The 23,349-nt window shown below is 44.3% G+C and overlaps 1 protein-coding gene across 12 annotated transcripts in view; it reads right to left on the bottom strand.

Moving 5' to 3' along the window:
* LOC137439601 (cadherin EGF LAG seven-pass G-type receptor 2) overlaps positions 1–22,984 on the bottom strand; it is a 460,955-nt gene extending 437,971 nt beyond the window's left edge. For all 12 annotated transcript variants that reach the window (XR_010986965.2, XM_068135567.2, XM_068135551.2 and 9 more), the window contains exon 1: positions 19,251–22,984. Coding sequence is in view for 11 of the 12 variants with exons in the window: in XM_068135567.2 (XP_067991668.2) it covers positions 19,251–22,713 (3,463 nt within the window). In the remaining variant the exon portion in view is untranslated. The remainder of the gene's footprint in view (positions 1–19,250) is intronic.
* Between the last annotated feature and the right edge of the window lie 365 nt (positions 22,985–23,349).

The raw sequence follows: 23,349 nt of genomic DNA, 5'->3' as shown, positions 1-23,349 counted from the left end.
TTGGTCGTCTCTCAATCACCTCGTTCACCTGTTGATCTTCCATCCAAGACAAGCAAGTTCATGTGAACAGACCGTCTCTTTTGGGTGGTGGTGGCATGTGGGATAATTTCAATTCACAACTTTTGCTTTCCCAAAACTCCCACTAAATTATCTTGCATAACTCTCGAGGTTAATTAATTTTAGTAGTTCCTCCCCAAATTTTGTACCACGTTCCTTCATGAATCCGTTTCCCTGAAAAACCATCTTGTATTCTTGCCAATTCTGTACCACTTCCTTCACCCTCTCCTTGGAACCCCTCAATCCCCCACCTCACCCCCTTCAGTTTACCCCTTCAAAGCCTTGCTCTAAATTCCATGGGTGCAATTCCTGGTAACGTGGAATTCCCGAAGACACAGAACCGCTCTCGTAAACATTAAAAGCTGCCATTCAATCTCTGTCGGTGGGTTTCTTTAGACTGGATGCAGCCTCTCCGCACGCCAGAAAGCACCAAAGAAAGGAGCCCACAGTCACTGCTCAACTCCACGAATGCACGTGTTTTGCATCAGAACAAAACAATGGCCAAGAAAAGTTCTCCCTTTGCATATAAACGTCTTCATCGATGGCAAGGAAAGAGCGCAACCCCCAGCTCTTACCCCAACCTCATTCCCACACGCAAATCCCCAAACGCACACAAATAGTGCTGCATGCCGTCCCATGGGGAGCAGCGAGGTAAAGAATGGATTTATGAGAAAGCGACACTCCAGGGGTTGCCACAATGACTTTTGGGAAGAGCTTAGTCCATGTCACAGTCGAATTTAATTAGCGGCCTGGCACACAGTCAGACTGTGAATGTACTGGATTTTCACCTTGTACTCATATTGGTTTCTTATGAAACTGAGTCTATGGGCCTATCGCTCATTTAGAGGGTGTTTCAATAAAATGTTTGCAGACGTTAATATTTCAAAAATAAGAATCAAGTAGCAGAGAGAGAGGTGATGTTGAGTGTTAATAATACGTAACAGATTGCATTTGCATGTGATGGAATGATTGATCACATCAGTCTGCTATTACCCATAAGGCAGTGCAAAACGACAAGACGGTATAGATTTCGATGTATGAAGTCTGCATACATTTCATTGAGGCACCTTGTACGTATATCCAAGACAAACCTAGGCCTCCTTTTGAGAAAAAGAAAATGCAAAACAAAGACAGTCGACATTGTGCGAAATGTGGTGGAGATTTTGTTGAAACTTTTGCATATTACTTGGTGGAGATCTGCCGCTCCCGATACATTTTGCCAACCACGTTCATTGGGTTTCATGTCAGAACTCAGGTGATGCCTTGGCAAGAAGCTGCAGCACAGTACCTCTCTTAGAAGTAGAGGCAGAGGTGCCAAATGCCTCGCTGGTGTAATAAGAGGGTTTATTCCATGCTAACAAGGCATTTGCTCGATAGAACACATTTACTACAGGAAGATGGTGCCGCATGCCAAACGAACTGAATCACCTCCATCTGGAAAAAGCCTTCAAGATCATTGGAATTGCTTGCAATGAAGCTGAGTCCATGGGCCTATCACTTCACCATCACCAACAGGTCGATGGTCTATCTGTCTTCTTCTGCCTACTTTCTGGTCTTGCACACTCTGCCCTCTACGTGCTTTGTCCCTCCAGGTATCTGCAGGATGCACGCGGTCCACCAGCAACCCCTTCTCATGAAACGGCCAAAATCCAGAACCACTGCTCACCTCCACTCATTTATTCCTCATTTTTTCCCCACCTGTGGAATGAACTGCCACACTCTCTTCACTCTCATTGTTCCGTCCAGATATTCAAGACAGCTGTTCACCACCATCTCAAATCATCCCCCATTCAAAATCATATTTTCTAAACATGTTAAACTACCCCCACCCCTCCCAAAATTTTATTTCTGTGTCCATCTTGTCCACCCCTTGCGTTCTCCCCTACCCCTCATCGTTAACCGCATCCCTTGTTAGTCCGTATCCATCCATTTTCTCCCTCAGCCCTGCTGTCGGCATTTCCCCCTTCTCCTTCTGCCGTTCCTTTTATTATGTTGCTTCCTGATCCGTTCTGAAGTCTAGCTCTTGCACGAGCCTTGAATATGTACGCTAAAATAAGAAAAAGAAGGAGAGTGGGCTGCAGCTTTTTCCCTGAGCACCACAAAATCCTGACATGAACGCGACCGAACAAATCTAGGAACATTCATCAGGAATTGTGGAAAGGCTGACCTCTGCCAAGTAATAGGCACGAGCTGCAACGAAATCAACTCCCCGTTTTGAAAAATCTGGTTCAGGCCATCATAGAGAATATCATCGATTCGATGCCTTCACATGTCATCGATGCCTCTTGCAACCAAATGATGCAAAAGGACATGTTATCAGATACCATTATATGTAGTACGTTTGATTGTGTTTGCATCACAGATTGTTAAAAAGTAAAGATAATTTACAATCTGGGGTGTTCATTTTATTCTGGCATGGCTGCTTTTTCAATCGATGGGCATGTTCATTAAATCGAGAATCTCACAATGTCAGAATGACTCCATAAAAGTCAACATGGTCAGGTGTTTCGCATAATAACAGAATTTCAAAGTGATTATAGTGGTTGCGAACAAAGAAAAATGATCTTAGTGGGCAAGAGAAAACCAGACAGTGCAATTTCCAATTATCTTTCAATTTGGTCGATGCAGAAATAATCATTTAAAATCGACTAATCGACAAAAACCCTGTTGCCATTCTCATTACGCCAGCATGCTGATCTGAGCCATTTATTTGTTTAGTATGATTGAGTCAAATGTCGTTTCAGTGATATGGGGCAATACTATTCTTAGCAGCTTTCTTTTACATCACATCTGCTTGTAGAAGAAACAAAGGTAAACTTCTGTGAAGGGTGTTCAAAAAGATATATGAATGAGATGCTCACAAATGTCCAAGACCCCTGAAGGTTGTTACTTCCGCCAACGAAGGTGGACGGAGGTTATGTTTTCACCCCTGTTTGTTTGTTTGTGAACAATATATCTCAAATAGTTGTGGACGGATTCGGACGAAATTTGGCAGAGATGTAGTGTCTTTGACACGGATTAAATGATTTGATTTTGGTGAAGATCCGGATCCGGATCCGGCCAGTATAATTTTTAAAGTGATTCTTCACCATTGCGAGATCCGGCCAAAACCTATACATAGCAGAATATCTCAAAAATTTATGGATGGATTTGGACGAAACTTGGCAGAGATGTAGTGTCTGACACAGATTAAATGATTTGATTTTGTTGAAGATCCGGATCCGGATCCGGCCAGTATAATTTTTAAAGTGATTCTTCACCATTGCGAGATCCGGCCAAAACCTATACATAGCAGAATATCTCAAAAATTTATGGATGGATTTGGACGAAATTTGGCAGAGATGTAGTGTCTGACACAGATTAAATGATTTGATTTTGTTGAAGATCCGGATCCGGATCCGGCCAGTATAATTTTTAAAGTGATTCTTCACCATTGCGAGATCCGGCCAAAACCTATACATAGCAGAATATCTCAAAAATTTATGGATGGATTTGGACGAAACTTGGCAGAGATGTAGTCTGACACAGATTAAATGATTTGATTTTGGTGAAGATCCGGATCCAGATCCGGCCAGTATAATTTTTTAAGTGATTCTTCACCATTGCGAGATCTGGCCAAAACCGATACATAGCAGAATATCTCAAAAATTTGTGGACGGATTTGGACGAAACTTGGCAGAGATGTAGTGTCTGACACAGATTAAATGATTTGATTTTGGTGAAAATCCGGATCCGGATCCGGCCAGTATAATTTTTTAAGTGATTCTTCACCATTGCGAGATCCGGCCAAAACCGATACATAGCAGAATATCTCAAAAATTTATGGATGGATTTGGACGAAACTTGGCAGAGATGTGGTGTATATGACATGGACTAAATTATTAGATTTTGATGAAGATCTGGATTCTGATCCGGCAATTAGAATTTTTAAAGTGAATCTTCACCACTGGGAGATAGGGCCAAACCGATACGTAGCACAATATCTCAAAAAGTTGTGGACAGATTCGGACAAAATTTGGTAGACAGGTTGAGTGTGTTGAAAGGACTAATCGATTCGATTCGGATACGATAATTATTTGATTTTGTAAGTGATTATTCACCATTGGGAGATAGGGCAAAAACCGATATATAACAAACATGATATTTTAAAAAGTTATGGACGAGTTGTGACTAAACTTGGTGGAACGAGTTGGTTGGGCGACAAGAACAAACCGATTACCATATATTTTGGTTCAGGTCTGAATCCAGATCCAGCCCATCAGTGGATACAAAGCATAAACTGTTCAGCCTGGCAGAGGTATGCTCTCCACCGAGTGCCATTCTAGTCTTTTATATTTTTTAATATACAAGTTTGTATAATTAACAAAGTAAAAAATTCTTTAAAATTGCATACATTTTTAGATGTCAAAATCAAAGGATGTTGCCATATGTTGGACTAGTGTGGGTATGTCATTCGTATAACCTTTTGAATGTCAAGTATACTTCAAATGTTGACATGGATTATATGAACAAAATATTTTCATCACTAGAGATCGATATGATATACATAAATCGATGAAGTTCATTCACTTCGTCACCCTCATACCCTAAAGTATGATTCCGACTAGAGTGGTGTACAACCAACTGCTTCGTTACTGGCACAAATTATTCACACCATTTTATGGCAATGGCCAAGGAATGTTTTTTGTCCAGTGTCTTTCACCAAACGGCTGGCCACGCCTGACTGACTGAAGTTGGCAGGATTTTGGAACTGGTTCAAGGTTCTGGTGATAACTCGCATACTTTTTGCAAAAGACTGTGGGATCTTTAACGTCCAGCAATGACCAGTGTTGGCAGACGGGCCCTCTGACTTAACATCCATTGGAAGGAAGTAACACACAATGACGCTTCGCTCTGCAGGTGAAACACCAGGGTGACAGTTTATAGCTCGGTCGAGATTCAAACCCAGGCTAGACAGTTTGAAGCGCATACCTCTCTCCTGCCAGCCCAAATGCAATATGCCAACCATTTATCCCGAACCGTTAACTAGTGTCATTTTGAAGTCAGAATTCCGAACAAAGACGGCGGATGAGATTCCATCATCATGGTACCATTAAGCAGAGTGCGGACTGATTATCAGCATCAGTGACTGGACCACGCGCTGTCATCTGGAGCCAGACACAGACTTCACAAAGCACCGTAACTGATACGGGCATCCAACCCTGGTGAAGGTTGGAAAAAGAAGGGCCCCATCAATTTGCAAGAGCCTCTCAATGGTGTTCAGGCAATCAGCTGAGCGAGGAGCTGCGAGTTTTCTCACCTTCGATAACGGAGTTAAAATAAACAAGAACAAAACCACCACAGAGATAGAGATGGAAGTGGCAGCGAGTCGAAATGACTTCGCTTTCTATGGCGGGGGAATGTCTGTCAGTGAGCTTCTCGTGCGTGAAAAGTGAATGGTAATGGAAAACCGCAGCCCTGCCCTCATTCTCAAAGTTGCACAATGGAGTTCGCTATTACCACCAGAAAAGTTATCAGACCGGCCATGCAAGCTGAAAAATCTTCCCTTTTGCTTCCCACCCCCTCATCCCCACTAAATACACAGGAACAGGTGCCTTTTGAGCTTTATTCAGATTGCGAAGAAAATCAAACGCTCGCAAAAGGACTGTTTGCTCTTCCTACTCAAGCACTTTCCTGATGCGATGCCAGACTTCAAACCACATGTACATATTCCGTTAGTTTGTCCATTGTCCTGCAATTTGTGTAGAAAGGACATTGATGTACGTTTATCACTTACATGAAAAACAAGCAGCTCCACGAGCGTCAGACTACGAAAACAAGCGTTGAGGGTTGTGAAAATTAAAATGTTATTCGAATCAACGAGGTGTATGGTGGAATTGTAAAGAATAACGTACAAGTTGGAAGACCGATTGGTAATGGCAAAAGTTTCAAGACCCATCCATCAAAGAGACATCAGGACGAAGCATAACTACTGGACATTTCCATGAAAAGGACGACAGCTATTGCACACAAGTTGAGAAAGGAGGAGTGAAAATGGGATGGAAGGACCTGTTGAATGTCGGGTCTTCTATAAAGAATCAAACTTTTCAAATACTTCTTTGATACAACTGCACTCTGTTACCTTCTTGTGAGCAAGCAAGCAAAGCAGGTCAATTGTGGTTGAACAAACAGCAGGCCAACCGACGGTTTCCTTTTGATAGGAGAAGAAATAAGAGTAGACTGCCAAAATCAAGACTCTCTTCTCACCTTCACTCCTTCATTCCTCTTTTCTCCCGCCTCTGGAACAAACTCCCTCACTCTCTTCAATCCCACTCCACCCTCCAGGTCTTTAAAACAGCTGTTCACCACCATCTCTTATCTTCCCCCATCCAAAACATTGATCTTTTCTACCCCCGCTAATTTCACCCCAATTCCACTTTTTTGAAATACCAACTTCTGTCCTGGAAGCCCTTGGTGTCCTTGTGTTTTATATTTCTCCCACCCCCCCCCCCCTTCCCACGCCTCCTCCCCCCAAGCCCTCTCCCTCCCACACATCTCCCTGCTCTTAAATGTTGTGTGTTCTCATGTGTTTGTGTGCTTCCCCTTCTCTTGTCTTCTGCTCCCTCTTTTTATATAGTTTGTTTGTCTGGTTGATTTGTTTGTGAAGCAAATGTCAGCTCTTTCACGAACCTCGATTCAGTATACAAAAAAAAAGAAAGAAAAAAAAGAATGAAATATTAAGTCCTGATGATGTTTGCAATTCCATAGTTGCTGAGATTCTGATGTTGAACGGACAAGCAGCCCATATTAGGCCTTTACTGTTTACGTGGGGCGTTCAAAAGGTTCAGCGAACAAGATACTTCCTTAGCTACTCAGGAAACAAGATAGCAAACATACGTGGGGTGTTCCAAGACACACCAACAATTTTATATTTATTCCATAAACAAGATTCTTTCTAAATGTATTTCTTTCTAAATATATACTTGTTATTTAAAAATATATATATTCTGCTAAAAATGTTTTTAATCACACATGCACGCACGCATGCACGCACGCACACACACCAAATGTGAACGTAGAAAACAAAGCATGGCGACTGGATAAAGAACTGACTGATGTACAAAAAGGAAAACATGGCATTGCTAATTGAGGTTTCGGTACCCAGAAAGTTTGCCCTAAACAGCACAGAAATCAAGATAATGACCAAATATGTACCAAGATATCAAAAATAAAGTGGAAAAATCCTGGAAGCTGAAGACCGCCGAAATGGTACAAGTCATTATTGGAGCAATGGGAATGACAAAAAAGAACCTTACGGATATCTTAAAAACCATACCTGTGAATATTACTACAAAGGAACTGCACTTGGAAGGTGTCTGGGGCACAATGATGATCCTAAAAAAAAAAAGGCATCGGAACAAAACGTTGAGAACAAGAAAGCTTCACAAACTGGTCCATGAATGGAGGTGGAGATCTCTTACTGAAATGGAGGTGGATACTTCGAAACCTGGGAGAGATTACAGCTTCGAGTCTTCTTGGGTATATCTGTATCAGCTTTGCACATCTGGATTTGGGGAGTTTCTCCCACTCGTTCTTGCAGATTTGCTCAAGCTCTGTCAAGTTGGATGAGGAGTGTCAGTGAACAGCAATCTACAAGTCTTTCCCCAGATTCTCAATGAGATTCAAGTCTGGGCTTTGGCTGGGCCACTCAAGGACTTTTACATTATTGTTCTGAAGCCATTCTCGTGTTGCTTTGGCTCTGTGCTTGGGGTCATTGTCCTGTTGGAACGTAAATTTTCGCCGCAGTCCATGGTCTTTTGCATTCTGAAGCAGGTTCTCCTCAAGGATTTGCTGTAGTTGGCCCCATTCATTGTTCCCTCTATCCTTACAGGTTTCCCAGTCCGTGCCGCTGAAAAGAATCCCCATTGCATGATGCTGCCACCATCATGCTTCACGGTAAAGATGGTGTTAGATGGGTGATGAGCTGTGCTCCGATTCCGCCAGATGTATCGCTTTGCATTCAGGCCAAAGAGTGCAATTTTCGTCTCATTTGCCACATCATCTTTTGCCTCATGCTCCCAGTCTTTCACGTGCCTTTCTGCATACTCCAGGCATGCTGTTATGTGCCTTTTTCTCAGGAGTGGCTTCTGCCTGGCCACTCTCCCATATGGCCTAGATTTGTGAAGGGCTGTAGAGACTGTTATCCTTCCATCAGGTTCTCCCATCTCAGCCAAGGAACTCTGTAGGTCTGTCAGAATTGGTCAATTGGTTCTTGGTCACGTCCCTGATGAAGGTCCTTCTTGCCCGGTTGCTCAGTTTGGTTGAACAGCCAGCTCTAGGAAGATTCTGGGTAGTTCCATGTTATTACCATTGCCTCATGATGGAGCTCACAGTGCTCTTGGGAACTTTAAACACTAGTATTGTTTCATATCCCTCCCCAGATGTCTGCCTCCTCACAATTATATGCTGGAGTTCTATAGCCAGTTCCTTGGAATTCATGGTAGAGTTTCTGCTCTGACATGCACTTTCAACTGTGGGACCCTATACAGAAAAGTGTGTTTCTTTTTAAATCATGCCCAATCAATTTAATTGGCTACAGGTGGAATCCAATCAAGTTGTGGAGACATCTGAAGGATGATAAAAGGAAATTGGATGCACCTGCGCTCAATTTAGGTGGATGAATACTTAGACTCAAGACATTTCAGCTTTTCATTTTTAATTGCTGTATTTTGTAAATTTAAAAAAAAAAATTTTTGAAAAGAAATTCCACTTGATGGGGGTATTATGTATGGATCAATGACAAAACAAAAATCTCAATTTAATCCATTTTAAATTCAGATTGTACCAACAAAATGTGAAAAAAGTCAAAGGGTGTGAATACTTTCTGAAGGCACTCTGTATATGTGTGTGTATGTATATATATATATAATATATATATAATAAAATACCATTTTCCATAAAAGAGTAATTATGTCTATTTTATTGGAATTGCACAAAGTGGCTTGCAAACCGAGCCTCAAAGGCAGTGTACAGAAGGTTTTTTTTAAATAACAATAAATACAAGCCGCAGGGAGGTGAAATTCGCTGCACATGGTGTGCAGCCACGGCAGAGTAAATTGAGTGTTCATTTACATCTTTAAACAACAACACAACAACATGCATTTTAAGGCCATTTTCCCTGCTAGAGTGGGGGTTAGCCTTGCGGTCCCCATGACAATCTTCTCCATTTTGCCCTATTTTCTGCATCTCTCGTTGTTAACCCCCTTGCCCGCATTTCTTCTTCCACCATCTTTAGCCAAGTCTTTCTCGGTCTTCCCTGTCCTCTACTTCCTTCTACATTCATTTCCATCACTCTTCTCAACCAGTCACTTTCATCCTTCCTCAACACATGACCAAACCATCTCAACCTGATCCTCTTCGCAGCATCCATCACAGGCTCTATTCCCATCATCTTTCGCAATTCATCATTTGTCTTCCTCTCTCTCAACGATACTCCGCACATCCACCGAACCATTCGCATTTCCACCCTTTCCAGCCTCCGTTGCTGCTCTACATTCATGACCCATGTCTCGCTCCCATAAATCATCACACTTCTCACAAATGCAGCATACACCTTTCCCTTTAGCTTCAACGACAGTCCCCTCCTCATCAGCACGCCACTCAGTTCCCGAAACTTCTTCCATGCACATCTCACTCCAGCATCCGTTTCCGAGTCTGATACACCTTCTCCATTCAGCATGTCTCTGAGGTAGCAAAATGTTTTCACACCTTCCAGCTTCACGCCGTCTCTAAGATCCAACTCAACATTTCCTCCATCTGCAGCTCCCTCTGTGCACACCTTACATTTGAATGTAGCTGCCACACTGGTTAATGACCCTCTCAGACCACTACATTTTTGATGAACCCACTCAGCGCACGTTGTACATTGAATGGAGTTCACTCCGACACCCTTCCTGCACACAACACATGGCCACTTCCCAGTTCTTCCCACCTCACCACATGCTTTACCACTTGCCATCACCTTCGTCTTTCCTACATTCACCTTTTGGAGACCTTTTGTCTCCATACATTCCTTCCACTTGTTCATCTTTTCCTTCAGTCCTTCCATACTTTCCACAATCAACAGCAGATCATCTGCAAACAACAACTCCCACGGTAAACCATCCTTTACGTTCTGAGCCAGCACCTCCATCACAGCTACAAATAGTAGTGGACTTAGTACCGACCACTGATGCACTCCCACCTTCACCTCAAACTCACCACTGTTCCCGTCCTTCGTCCTTACAGCTGTGCGCGCTCTTTTGTACATTGCCATCACGACTCTGATCAACCATTCCTCCACTTCTAACTTCCTCAATGCCCATGTCAATACTTCGCGTGGAACCCTATCGAATGCTTTCTCCAGATCAACAAACCCAAGAAATAACTTCTTCCTCTTCTCCATGTACTTCTCCTGCAACTGCCTCACAATAAAGAGCGTGTCTGTCGTTCCTCTTCCTGGCATAAACCCAAACTGCATTTCGTCGATCTTCACCTTCTTCCTTATCCTCCTCTCCAACACCCTTTCCAATACCTTCATTCCATGCTCCAATAACTTTATCGCTCAGTACGAGCCACACTCCAGAGGGTCACCTTTCCCCTTGTATAGAGGGACGAGGGTACACAGTTCCCAATCCACTGGAATGCGGCCTTCTTTCACCACCAGATTACAGATCTCTGTCATTCTCTTCACACCCCAACTTCCTGCTGCCTTCAACATATCTCCCACAACTCCCGTCGGCCCTCCAGCTTTTCTACTCTTCATTGCTTTTATCGCTTCCTCAACTTCCTTCTCAGTTATCTTCTCTGCCGGTCCTAAAACTGGGTTACTCTCTATGTTGCCATCCCATTCATTCTCTGTATTCAACAGCATTTCCATACATCTTTTCCATCTTCCTTTAATTCCATCTGGGTCCACAACGATTTGTCCCACTTCATCCTTCAAGCAACTCACCCCCATCACATCACACCTCTCTTTCGCTATCTGCTTTGCAATCCTGAATACCGCTCTCTGACCCTCTTACAGAATCCAAGCGTTCTCCGAACATTTTCCTACATGCCTCCTGCACCTTCACTTCCTCTTTCTTTGCAGCCTTCTTGGCTGCCTTATAACTTTCATGCTCTGCTTTTTCTGCTCCCGTACCCTTCGCCTTCTGCCACTCCTTGAACTTCTTCCTCTTCTCATCAATCCTCTTTCCAACTTCATCATCCCACCACCATGTTTCCGAGTGCCTCGGTGGTCCTTTTGTCCATCCACATACCTCACAAACGGCTCCCAACAGACTATCTTTCATTGACATCCAACCACGTTCAAGCTCAACCACATCATCCTCTACCCTACTCAGCCTCTCTTTCAATGCCTCCCGAACTGTCACCTCTTTCAACCTCCACACCTTTATTCTCGGTTGGTACTTCACCCGCCGAGCTCTCCTTGCACCTTTCACCCTTATGTCACAGACAACCAAGTGGTGCTGTGAAACAGCCTCCTCCCCCGGGATCACCTTTGTGTCCCGGAGGTGCCCCCTATCTCGCCTACGCACCATCAGGTAGTCAACGGTTGTCGTCGACCCACCTGACGTGTATGTAACAAGCTTATTATCCCCTTTCTGGAACTGAGTATTACAAATCAACAAATCAGCTCCATCAGCAAACTCCAAAATCCTTTCACCTTCTCCATTTCTCACACCATATCCATAACCCCCATGAACTCCCTCAAAACCGTCCATACTCCTTCCCACATGTCCATTTAGGTCTCCTCCTCCCACAACAACTTCCTCATCTTTCACGTTTTCCATCAGCTTCTCTATTGCACACCAGAACTTGTCCTCTTCATCGCTCCGACCGACCTGTGGAGCATATCCCGAGATGATGTTCAACAAGACCTTTCCAATCATCATTTTCACCATCATCAACCTAACACTCACTCCAGTCACACTCACCACACTGTCTACAAACTCCTAAGAATACAGGACACCAACACCATTCGTGCCCTCCGGGCACCCTTGCCACACAAACTTGCATTTCTGTCCCTGCCTACCCTTCACCATTCTCACACCACTTCCCTTCCATCTCGTCTCTTGCACACAACATATGTCCACTCTTCTTCTGACCAATACTTCCACCCAATTCACCTGAACTCCCTGTCATTGTCCCTACATTCCATGTCCCAAACCTCAGAAACCGATCTCCACTTCGGGCTGTACCCTGCTCATATGTAGTGGTAATTGTCATGGTTCTCTTTTTGAGGCAATGCTTTTATGGCCGGATGCCCTTCCTGACGCCAACCCTCTTAGTAGCCTCTTACGACACGTAGGGATACGGTGTACCTATTCTAACCAGGGTACACACCGGGCATTTACATCTTTAAGATGTCTATTAAGTAAAGAAGATATAAGCACACCAAAGACTAGGCCAAGGCTTCAGACTTTGGCACGCTCACGAGGCTGCACTGTCAAATAAACGGTTCCAAGGCTGCACCGTCAAACAAACGGTTCCAACCCGTCATTTTGATGGGGTTTTTTACTCGTGTGTATATATACACACTATACAGTCACGTGAAAAAGTAAGTCCACCCCATGTAAAGTTTTGACTTTTTCAACATATTTCAACATACAGCTATTTGATCTTCATTTCAACAATATTGATAGATAAAGGTGATATAATATAACAAATATCATGAAACATTTACATTTTGTAGTCCTTTGTATAATTTAAATAAACATAAATGCAAATTTCGCATGTGGAAAAAGTAAGTACACCCTTACATTTATCACTACTTCAAATACATAAAATTAGAATCAGGTGCACCAGTTCAGGTGCAAATGATTAGAACATCATTAGAGAGGATCTTGGAGGAACCTGTCTTATTTAAACCTCAGACATTTCGTTTGGTTTGCTCTTTGTTGTTGAAGTGTGCGGCGTCACCATGCCTAGATCAAAAGAGATCTCTGAGGCCTTCAGAAAGAAGGTTATAGATGCCTACGAGTCTGGGAAGGGATTTACAAAGATCTCCAAACAATTTGAAATCAATCATTCGATTGTTCGGAAGATCAACTACAAGTGGAGAAGATTCCAAACAACTGTCATCTTGTTCAGGCCAGGCCGCCCCAGCAAGTTAAGCCCGAGAGCAGACCGCAAGATGCTGAAAGAAGTCTCTAAGAACCCCCAGAATGTCATCACAGGACCTACGGGTAGCTCGTGCCATTGTTGATGTCAAAATGCACGAGTCTACTATTAGAAAGAGGCTGCACAAATTTGATCTACATGGGAGGTGTGCCAGGATGAAACCTTTGCTGTCCAGAAAGAACATCAGGGCAAGACTAAAGTTTGCCAATGAACACCTAGGCAGAGACCAGCACTTCTGGAACTATGTGCTCTGGACAGATGAGTCAAAGGTAGAGCTATTTGGCCACAGTACCAGAAGACATGTTTGGCGAAAACCAAAGACAGCATTTGACCACAAGAACCTGATACCAACTGTAAAGCATTGTGGTGGAAATATTATGGTTTGGGGCAGCTTTGCTGCATCAGGGCCTGGGCAGCTCACCATCATATAATCCACTATGTATTCTTCATTGTATGAGAGGGTGCTTGAGGATAATGTGAGGCCATATGTCGGAGAGTTGAAGCTCAACCGAAGGTGGACCTTGCATCATGACAATGACCCTAAACATACCAGTAAATCCACCAAGAAATGGCTGAAAAGAAAGAAATGGAGGCTTCTGGAATGGCCAAGTCAAAGCCGGATCTAAATCCCATCAAGATGTTGTGGGGGGATTTGAAACGAGATGTGCATGCAAGGAACCCCTGAAACATCGCACAGCTGAAAGAATTCTCCCAGTCGATGTCAGGGACTGGTAGACAGTTATAAGAAATGCCTACTTGAGGTTGTTTCTGCCAAAGGGGGCAATACCACCTATTGGAGCCAAGGGTGTACTTACTTTTTCCACATGCGAAATTTGCATTTATGTTTATTTAAATTATACAATGGACTACAAAATGTAAATGTTTCATGATATTTGTTATATTATATCACCTTTATCTATCAATATTGTTGAAATGAAGATCAAATAGCTGTATGTTGAAATATGTTGAAAAATTCAAAACTTTACATGGGGTGTACTTACTTTTTCACGTGACTGCATATATATATATATATACATATATATATATATATATATATATATATATATATATATATATATATATATATATATATATATATATATATATATATTCACCATCCTAGTCATGTCAAACCTCAAACCATCCCTGTGGGAAAGAAAATGCCAGTGATCAAACAATGGAAAAACTACAGAGGAACCAAAGAGCATATTTGGTTATACCTGAGGCAGAGAGGTTGGGGTGGTAGAGGCAGGCCAGGGAGGGAGCTCATGCAGTGCAGCTGCACTGCCACTTTGATGCAATACTATGGAGAGGGCCCTTAACGACTACCAGCATGTCAATGCACCCCACCATACTGCTGCACCTGGAATGCTCCCTGAGAGCCAGAATTAAGAGAATACAATCCACCACTCAACTTGCATTGTTCTGAAGGAGGAATGGTGCAATACTTGATCACCTGACGATAAATCAAATAAAGTCGACTCCCTTTAAAACAAAGTCTTTAAACGAGTTTTGACATTACAAATCCAAAATAACTGTCATAATGCATTAGTTGTTTGAATCTTTTTCTACAATTATCATGTCATGATTTATTTAAAATGCTAATCATTTTAAATTTAAAGTGAGCAAGCACACGGTTGTGAATATTATAACCCTGCATATTTCCCCACGGTCTCACTACTTGTGATTTCCGTGAAATGTCATTAACAATTACTTAACACGTAGAGAGAGATATTACCGATGCTCCCCTAACAATCATATTTTATGCATTTGTTTCTGCAGATTTCTTGCGATGAGAACACCTGTGGTTCGATCGGATGCACAGTCTGTGAATTATAAAAAGCAATCGGAGATTGCAGACCACTTGTTTTGTGTGGGGTCTGTGTGCTGGTGTCTTACGTAATTAATAATAGATGGAATTATACATAATTCATCTTACTATAATGGAACAAACGTGGATGTCACCTAAACTCCAAAATTGATCTGCAGCCGAATTAGCGCCACCTTTGGTGGTAGCCGGTATTACAAAACAGCTTCTTTTGTTTTATGATATGGAGTATATGATATGTTGTGATGAATAAAAGTTCTTTTAAAAATGACAACATTGTAAAATGCATTTCTAAGACTGTACCTCAGCACATTGCCACCAAAGGTGGGCCAAGAAGGGTACTTCGCGCTTGTATGTTCCAATAAGTAATTAATAGAGGTACTCGCGTTCCAATCGTACGTATTTAATAGACATGCATAGGTTCCTTCCGATGACTATTTTTGCTCTTTGCTTCTTGGGTTTCTTCCGACGATTCCAATGCTCCAAGTACATAATTAATACCAGTATACGTACTCATGTTCCAAGATGGGGTAAATGCTGGATATATGGAAAAGAAGAAGATTGACAATAGACATACACACACATTTCAAAAGTACATGATTAATAAATGTACTGTTCCAATAGTATGTAATTAATAGACTTACACACACATACACACACATTTCAAAAGTACGTAATTAATAAACATACTCAGTTCCAATGCCACATAATTAATAGACTGCACTCGCACTATGTGCGGACAAACAAATAAAGAAAAGGGAGCAAATGCAATACTCTCTCCTCTGGTGAGGGTAACTAGTTCATCATCACGAATGCCCATGGTAAAGAAAAGGAGACAATAGTTGTCACAGTGTGCATTCAAGTAAGAACCAGTGGATGATCGACCAGGGGGCAACAGAAGCAATGGCATGACATATAAACTCTACTACTACGACTACTACTACTACTACTACTACTACTACTACTACTACTACTACTACTACTACTACTACTACTACTACAACAACAACATCCCATTCGCAATTATTTCAACCAAATTGTGGAGTCAGCCGGGAAAAGGTTTTGGCCAAGGTCTTTCACGAACTGGTTGGCCAGGCCTGCTGCTCGAATGAAGATGATTTGGCAAGAAATTTGTAATTTAAAACTTGCCTACTCAGCATAAAACATACCATGGGATCTTTTAACGTCCACTAGCTAATGCTAGTAAGATGGAACAACCACCATAGCGTCCATTCGAGGGGATGGTGCACTTCGTGACCACGTCCTGCCAGCAGCGAAGCATCAATCCAACAGTTTGTACTCAATTCCGCAGTCAAATCCACCCTAGACAGCTCAAAGGTAATTATTGCTTTACCTCTGTTTCTGAAGGACAATAACATGGCATATCCATGCAAGAAATGACACGTCTGACAAGAGGAAGCTGCTGTGACGATTTGAGTGTAAGGTTGCATATCGAAGGCAAATACCACCACGACCATTCACCGGGAATGTTTCTGTGCATAGTCATGACAAACAGTCCCGCGGGCCGCAGTGGAACTGCGCAGGTTAATGGGTAAAACCGAAAGTTTCTACTTGTTTAATAAAGCATCAACCGCACGTTGGCACAACCACATTATTTAAACTTCCTTGCAGATTCTACTTTTATCTTTTTATATAGCATAAGCACATTGATAAAGCCATTCTTTTCCCAAATTATAACTATGTATGTCATTCCTTAAGAACAAATAAAAGGGATGCTGCACAAGCACGCAAAGGAGAGTCATGGTGTAACTGTACCATCTGTGTTCTTTTCAAGACATCGTCTAATTAATTCCATTGAAAATATATATATATATATATATGAATTCCTTAAGAATCACAAAGGGGCTATTTATTTTATTTTGTATTCATATTGGTTGATGTTGATTATGCTGAGAGAAATGGAGATGTCATAGCACCTGATATATCTGATAAGAAGTCTGTAAACAAAACAAGATGCTACAGTAAGAACAGAGGATGGAGAGACGGAATGGTTTGTGATTGGAAAATGAGTTGGTCAGGATTTCATTCTCTCCCCTTGTTCAATCTGTACATAATGAGGAAATTAAACTTGGATGACATATAGGCTGGAGTCAGGATTGGAGGAAGATGATTCTACAATCTAAGATATGCTGATGATACCACTCTGCTGGCAGAAAAATAAAGAGGTCTTGACGAAACTGCTACAGATAGTGAAGAAGAAGAGTGGAAAGGCTGTCTTCATTGAAATCTAAAAAAAGACTAAAATTTTGTGAAAGATGTACAGATAGTGAAGAAGAAGAGTGGAAAAGCTGTCTTCATTGAAACCTAAAAAAAGACTAAAATTTTGTGAAAGATGTACAGATAGTGAAGAAGAAGAGTGGAAAGGCTGTCTTCATTGAAATCTAAAAAAAGACTAAAATTTTGTGAAAGATGTACAGATAGTGAAGAAGAAGAGTGGAAAAGCTGTCTTCATTGAAACCTAAAAAAAGACTAAAATTTTGTAAAGATGTGCAGATAGTGAAGAAGAAGAGTGGAAAAGCTGGTCTTCATTGAAACCTAAAAAAAGACTAAAATTTTGTAAAGATATACAGATAGTGAAGAAGAAGAGTGGAAAAGCTGTCTTCATTGAAACCTAAAAAAGACAAATTTTGTAAAGATGTACAGATAGTGAAGAAGAAGAGTGGAAAAGCTGTCTTCATTGAAAACTTTAAAAAAGAAAAATTTTGCCAAGATGTACAGATAGTGAAGAAGAAGGGTGTAAAAGATGGTCTTCATTGAAACCTAAAAAAGACTAAAATCTTGTCAACTGAGATGATTAATGTGTTCACATTGGGAGAAGATCAGGTGGATATAGTCAAAAGTTTCATCATTCCTGGATTCCAAGATTGAAGTGAGTAGATAATGTGGAGGAGAAATTCACAGAGGGTTAGTGTTGGGGGGAACATCAATGTCGGGATTGACAATGATCTGGAAAGACAAAGATGTAACAATACAAACCAAGAGGAGGAGAATGAATGATCTGGTATTTCCAGTTGCAAAGTATGGATGTGAGTCGTGGACAGTGGAGGATATGGAAAAGAAGAAGATTGACAGTTTTGTAATGTGGTGTTGGAGACGAATGTTAACGTTCCATGCATGCAAGAATGAAATGAATAAGAATGAAATGAATAAGAATGAAATGAATGAATGATCGTTTTTAGGCCATTTTCTCCACTAGACCAGGGGTTAGCCTTGCGTGCCCCATGACAATCATGGTTCCCTGTTTGAGGCAATGTTTTTATGGCCGGAGGACCTTCCTGACACCAACCCTTGGTCACGCTCTTACTATGCGCAGGGATACGGTGTACCTATTCTAAACCAGGGCACACACCAGGATCATTCATCCCAGCAAGCTGGTACTCAATTTGCCGACCTTGGAAGGATGATCAGCTGAGTCAACTCCCCTGGTTGTTAATTCAGCGATCGACCGGGATTCGAACCCAGGATCCTAGGATCCCAGGATCCCAAGCCAGCACCCTAACCGCTAAGCCAACACCAGGTTAAACTGTTCATATTAAATATAATTATATATTATAGTTCTATAATATAATTATATATTAATATTATAGTTCATATATATAAATATAATTATATAAACTATAGTTTGCAAGAAGAACAAACAAATCAGTGATTGAAGAAATTAGGCCATCATGAACATTAGAAGTGCTGATGGTAACACAGAAACTGTTATACTTTGGACACATCATGGGTGGAGGAAACGAAAATCTGGAGAAGTCAGCCAGGCTGGGTATGTTTGAGGGAAGAAGAGGAAGAGGCAGACCGTATATGTGCTTCAAGGATGGGGTAAATGCTGGATTCAAGCAGTCTCTGCCAGAGCTTCAGGAAGTAGTGCAGGATAAATCTCATCATGAATGTCACCAGAAGTCATACACGACTTGCCGAACAAGATAACTACTCATGTTGGAGAGGTGGGGATGAGATTAGAAGGTTGAAGGGTAAAAATTTGAAGAAAACATAATTAAGAAAAAAAATGAAGATGAAGGAGTGAGGAGAGAATGGAAAGGATGTTTGGAGCTGATAAGAGTAAGGGCAAGAGAGGAGAATGGCATAGATGGGGCAATCAGTGGTACAGTTTTGCATACGTAATAAATAAACGACCACAATCAGCAGACTGAATAATAATCTGTAGACCCTTCTCGTCAACACGGTACACTTGACATACCTGTTATGAAGACTGTAAGGGTGACCAAGCGCTGGTGATTGCTGTCGAGGTTCCCACTGAGTCGTAGATCTCCAGTGCGGTTGTTGAGGATGAGGAGGTCGTTTCCTTCTTCAAAGGTGTAAAGCAACTGGTCTGAAACATCAGGATCGTAACCTGGCACCCGACCGATGATCCCCGAGGGAAAGCTGTTGGACTTGTTGGTCATGTAGTTATTGAATATTATCTCAAAGTTCTCAAGGACTGGACTGTTGTCGTTTTTGTCAATAAGCCGAATGTTTACAGTGGCTCGGCTGACCAATGGCGCCGACGTGGCCTGCACCACAATGGTGTATTGCGGTTGAGACTCGTAGTCCAAGTCCGTCAACGCCGTAAGTTCACCAGAATAAATGTCCATTTGAAAGGCTTCAGGAATATTGCCCTCTACAATTTGGTAGTTTACGATGGCATTTCTGCCCTCATCGGGGTCCACGGCAGTAACCCTAGCAACCACAGACCCCACAGGACTGTTCTCCTCAATGAAAATGTCAAATTCATCGGCATGGAAGACCGGAGGGTTGTCGTTCACGTCAGAGACGGTGACGATCACTTTGACCGGAGTTTTCCGGGGTGGTGTCCCACGGTCTTCCGCGTAAGCGGTGAGGTTGTAAAGCCATATGGTCTCACGGTCCAACCTCCGGGCGGTACGGATAAGGCCCGATAAGGTGTCGATCTCGAAGTCCCCGTTCCCATCATTTCCACTTTGAAAAGTATAGTAGATCTGACCATTTATTTTTGAGTCCTTATCCTTGGCAGAAACTCGGACGATGCTGGTTTTCAACGGTGCGTCTTCACCTACCGAGGCGTAGTATTCATTTTGCAAGAACTCCGGGCTATTGTCGTTCACGTCAGTCAGAAGAATGTCCACAAACGTCGTGTCGGACTTCTGCGGTATGCCGTTGTCCTTCGCCGTTATGGCAAGCGTGTACCCGTTTTGGTATTCGTAGTCCAGTGGGAGCAAGGTGTTCACGGCACCGGTATCCGGGTCTATTTTAAACTGCGGAGTGTTGTCCTCCATGAGGTAAGTGATCCGGGCATTGTCCCCAATGTCTTCGTCGGTGGCACTGATCACCACCACGAGGCTTCCAACAGGTTGGTCTTCACCGATACTCACCGAGTAATGAGAGCTTTGGAAGACCGGTCGATGTGTGTTGGCGTCCGTTACATTGACGTGCACGTACGCCTTGCTCCACAGCTTGCTGTCCGAGGCACGGACCGTCAGCGAGTACCGTCGCTCCTGCTTGTAGTCGAGCGGTCGAGTCAGCGAAATGAAGCCGCTCTTGCTGTTCATGGTGAACCTGCTGCGGGTGTTTCCACTGATAATTTCATAGGTCACGATGTTGTTCAGGTCCTGGTCGGTCGCCGTCACCGTGAGCACACTCGTGCCCACGGCGGCGTCTTCGTTCAGGCGGACGTCGTAAGTATCCCGCGTGAACTTTGGCTCGTTGTCGTTCACGTCTCGGACGGTGATGCCCACTATCGCCGAGGAGTTGAGACTTCTCTTTCCGTGGTCTTGTACCACCACCGTCACCTCGTAGCGATCCGAAAGCTCACGGTCGAGCTCAGAGGCCACCGTGACGAGTCCCGTGACGTCATTGATGGCGAATGGAAGTCGTGGTGGAACGTTGGAAAATGAATAGGTCAGACGAGAATTTTCTCCAGAATCAAGGTCGGTAGCATGGATCTCATGGACAGAGTGACCAATGGGCATATCCTCGTAAACGGTGCTTTCAAAATATGGATTAAGTAACGGTGGGTTGTCATTGACATCGTCAACTTTAATGGTAACGACGCTCTTGCTCGAGCGGTGGGGTCTTCCGTTGTCCTGCACCCGGATGTTCAGCACGTAGTCCTTCTCGATCTCAAAGTCCAGCGGAGAAACAACTTGGATCTCTCCAGTGTTGGGGTCAATGGAGAACTGCCTGGCTCCATTCCCACTTATGATACTGAATTGTAATTTTGCATTGTCCCCTTTATCGGCATCGGTGGCAGACACTGTGAGCACGGTATTCGGGATACCGACGTCCTCAGGAACAGACACGCGGTAGCGGTCTTCACTGAACTGCGGTGCGTTGTCGTTCTCATCCAATACGACGATAGAAACCACGACCGTGCTGCTCTGAGGACCCGGGTCGCGGCCCTCGTCCCTGGCCTCCAGGACCAAGCGATAGCGCTCCGCCTCTTCTCGGTCCAAAACGGCCGCGGCGGTCAGCTGGCCGGTGGTCTCGTCCAGCCGGAACATTTTGTGCATGCCGCCTTCCTCGGACACGATGCGGTAATGGATCCGGGCATTGAGGTCCGTATCCTGGTCCGTGGCAAGAACCTGAAGGAGGGGTTGACCCTCATAAGGGTTTTCACTGATGGAGCCGTGATATTCTTTTTCCTTGAACTGGGGTGTATGATCGTTTCGATCTTGGACGTCGATGAGCAGGGTGCACGAGGCCTTGCGCCTGCGCCGATCGGTTCCGAGCACAATGAATTGATGTTGGTCCATGCTCTCCCGGTCCAACACCTGTCTGGTACTGACTACACCCGTCACATTGTTGATCATGAACATGTCGTTGGAACGAGTATCCATAGATGCAGACATCGTGTACTCTATGCCCGATGACGCAGGACCTGCTAAAAGCTGGATCACCATAGCCCCCGAAGGGTCATTTTCAGGAACTTTCTCCAGGTAAATGCTTTTCTCGAAGCGAGGATATGTGGCAGCGGCCCGAACTAGCCTCGGGCGTTCAATTCGCTCATCTCCAGTTTGAGTTGCCGCCGCCAGTGCCCAACGCAGCGCGACGTGCACGGGGAACTCGAGCGACCCGTCCGGATGATGCGCGACCAGAGCCACTTGAAGCGGCAAGCAGAGGAAGCGTGCCGCGCGCAGCACTCCCTTGGAGGCGAGATCCTCAAGGAAACGTCCGTCCTGGCACCGGAGCTCCCAACGACCGGCGGTCAGCGACTCGGGCCACAGGTCGCGCAGGTCCACCAGGTAGCTTCCGGCGGACACGCACTGACTTCCATCGCGAGGCGGGAGAGACACCGCGAGGCGGCTCGCGGGCCGAGGTGGCATGTTTGCGCACACAGGTCGGCACGACGGTGGTCCGTCCTGGGGTCGCCGAACGCGCAAGGGGAAGAGCGCGCGAAAGCCGGGACGCCTCGCACGCACGGCCACGAGGAGCCCCCCGTGAGCAGGAAAACTCCGGGTCGACACGACGGACACCAAACCGCTCCGGACGCCCACGGACAGCAGGTCGGCGGCTTCGTGTCGGCTTCGCGCTCCTTCAACAGAATAAGTCCAGCCAGGTCCCCGCAGGGACATGTTGAAAAGGAAAGACCCGCCGGAATGGCACCGGTCCGCGCACAACAAAGGACTCGTACCGAGAGCGAGCAGCGAAGGCAGAAAAAAGATCCACGGCGCGGCGGCTGCGCCCATGTTCGCTCCCAAGGTGGAGACCTTTTTTTTTTTCCCCGCTCACGGATCGGAGCGCGTCTCCTCTTGCTCGGCGGTCACCTTCACATCGGCTTCCATCGTCTAGCGTGCTGTGCCCATCATCGCGCCCAGGAGCGCGGGGAGACGCACGATCGAGCTCCGCGGGGTCTCCACCATTCGCGCGTCTACAGTCCACCCCTCACTCCTCCCTCCGTCTCTCTCGCACCTCCGCTCGCGTCTCAGGCGCTTTCAAGATGGCTCAAGCGCGTCCGACAAACACCCCCGACCTCGGAGATCCCCTCCCCGCTCTTCCCCTCCCTCTATCCTCCTCTAGCTCTATTTCCCACCTCCGCGCATTAACATAATGAATTCCCCGATGGAGCTCAGTTTGCGACGCCCTTCATCTTGCAGGGGGTTAGGGCGGGTGGGGGTAAATGGAGAAGAGGAAGGGAGGGGGATGAGCGGGTTCGAGCAGGTGCCGGATGGACAAGCTCATCCCGCCCGTGAAGGTGGTTATTAAAGGTTCGAGAGGTGTGACTCATCCAGGGTCTTCATTTCATGGTCTAGGTGGGAATAAAAAGCGAAACTTCGTGCTTCCAGGGGGCACAGCACGTGTAACAAACACGTTTATCACATTCG

The sequence above is a fragment of the Myxine glutinosa genome, chromosome 1, assembly GCF_964187855.1.
Source record: "Myxine glutinosa chromosome 1, kmMyxGlut1.1, whole genome shotgun sequence".
Lineage (NCBI taxonomy): Eukaryota > Metazoa > Chordata > Myxini > Myxiniformes > Myxinidae > Myxine > Myxine glutinosa.
Note: the sequence above shows the minus strand (reverse complement) of the source record. Positions and strands in the feature narration are given on the sequence as shown.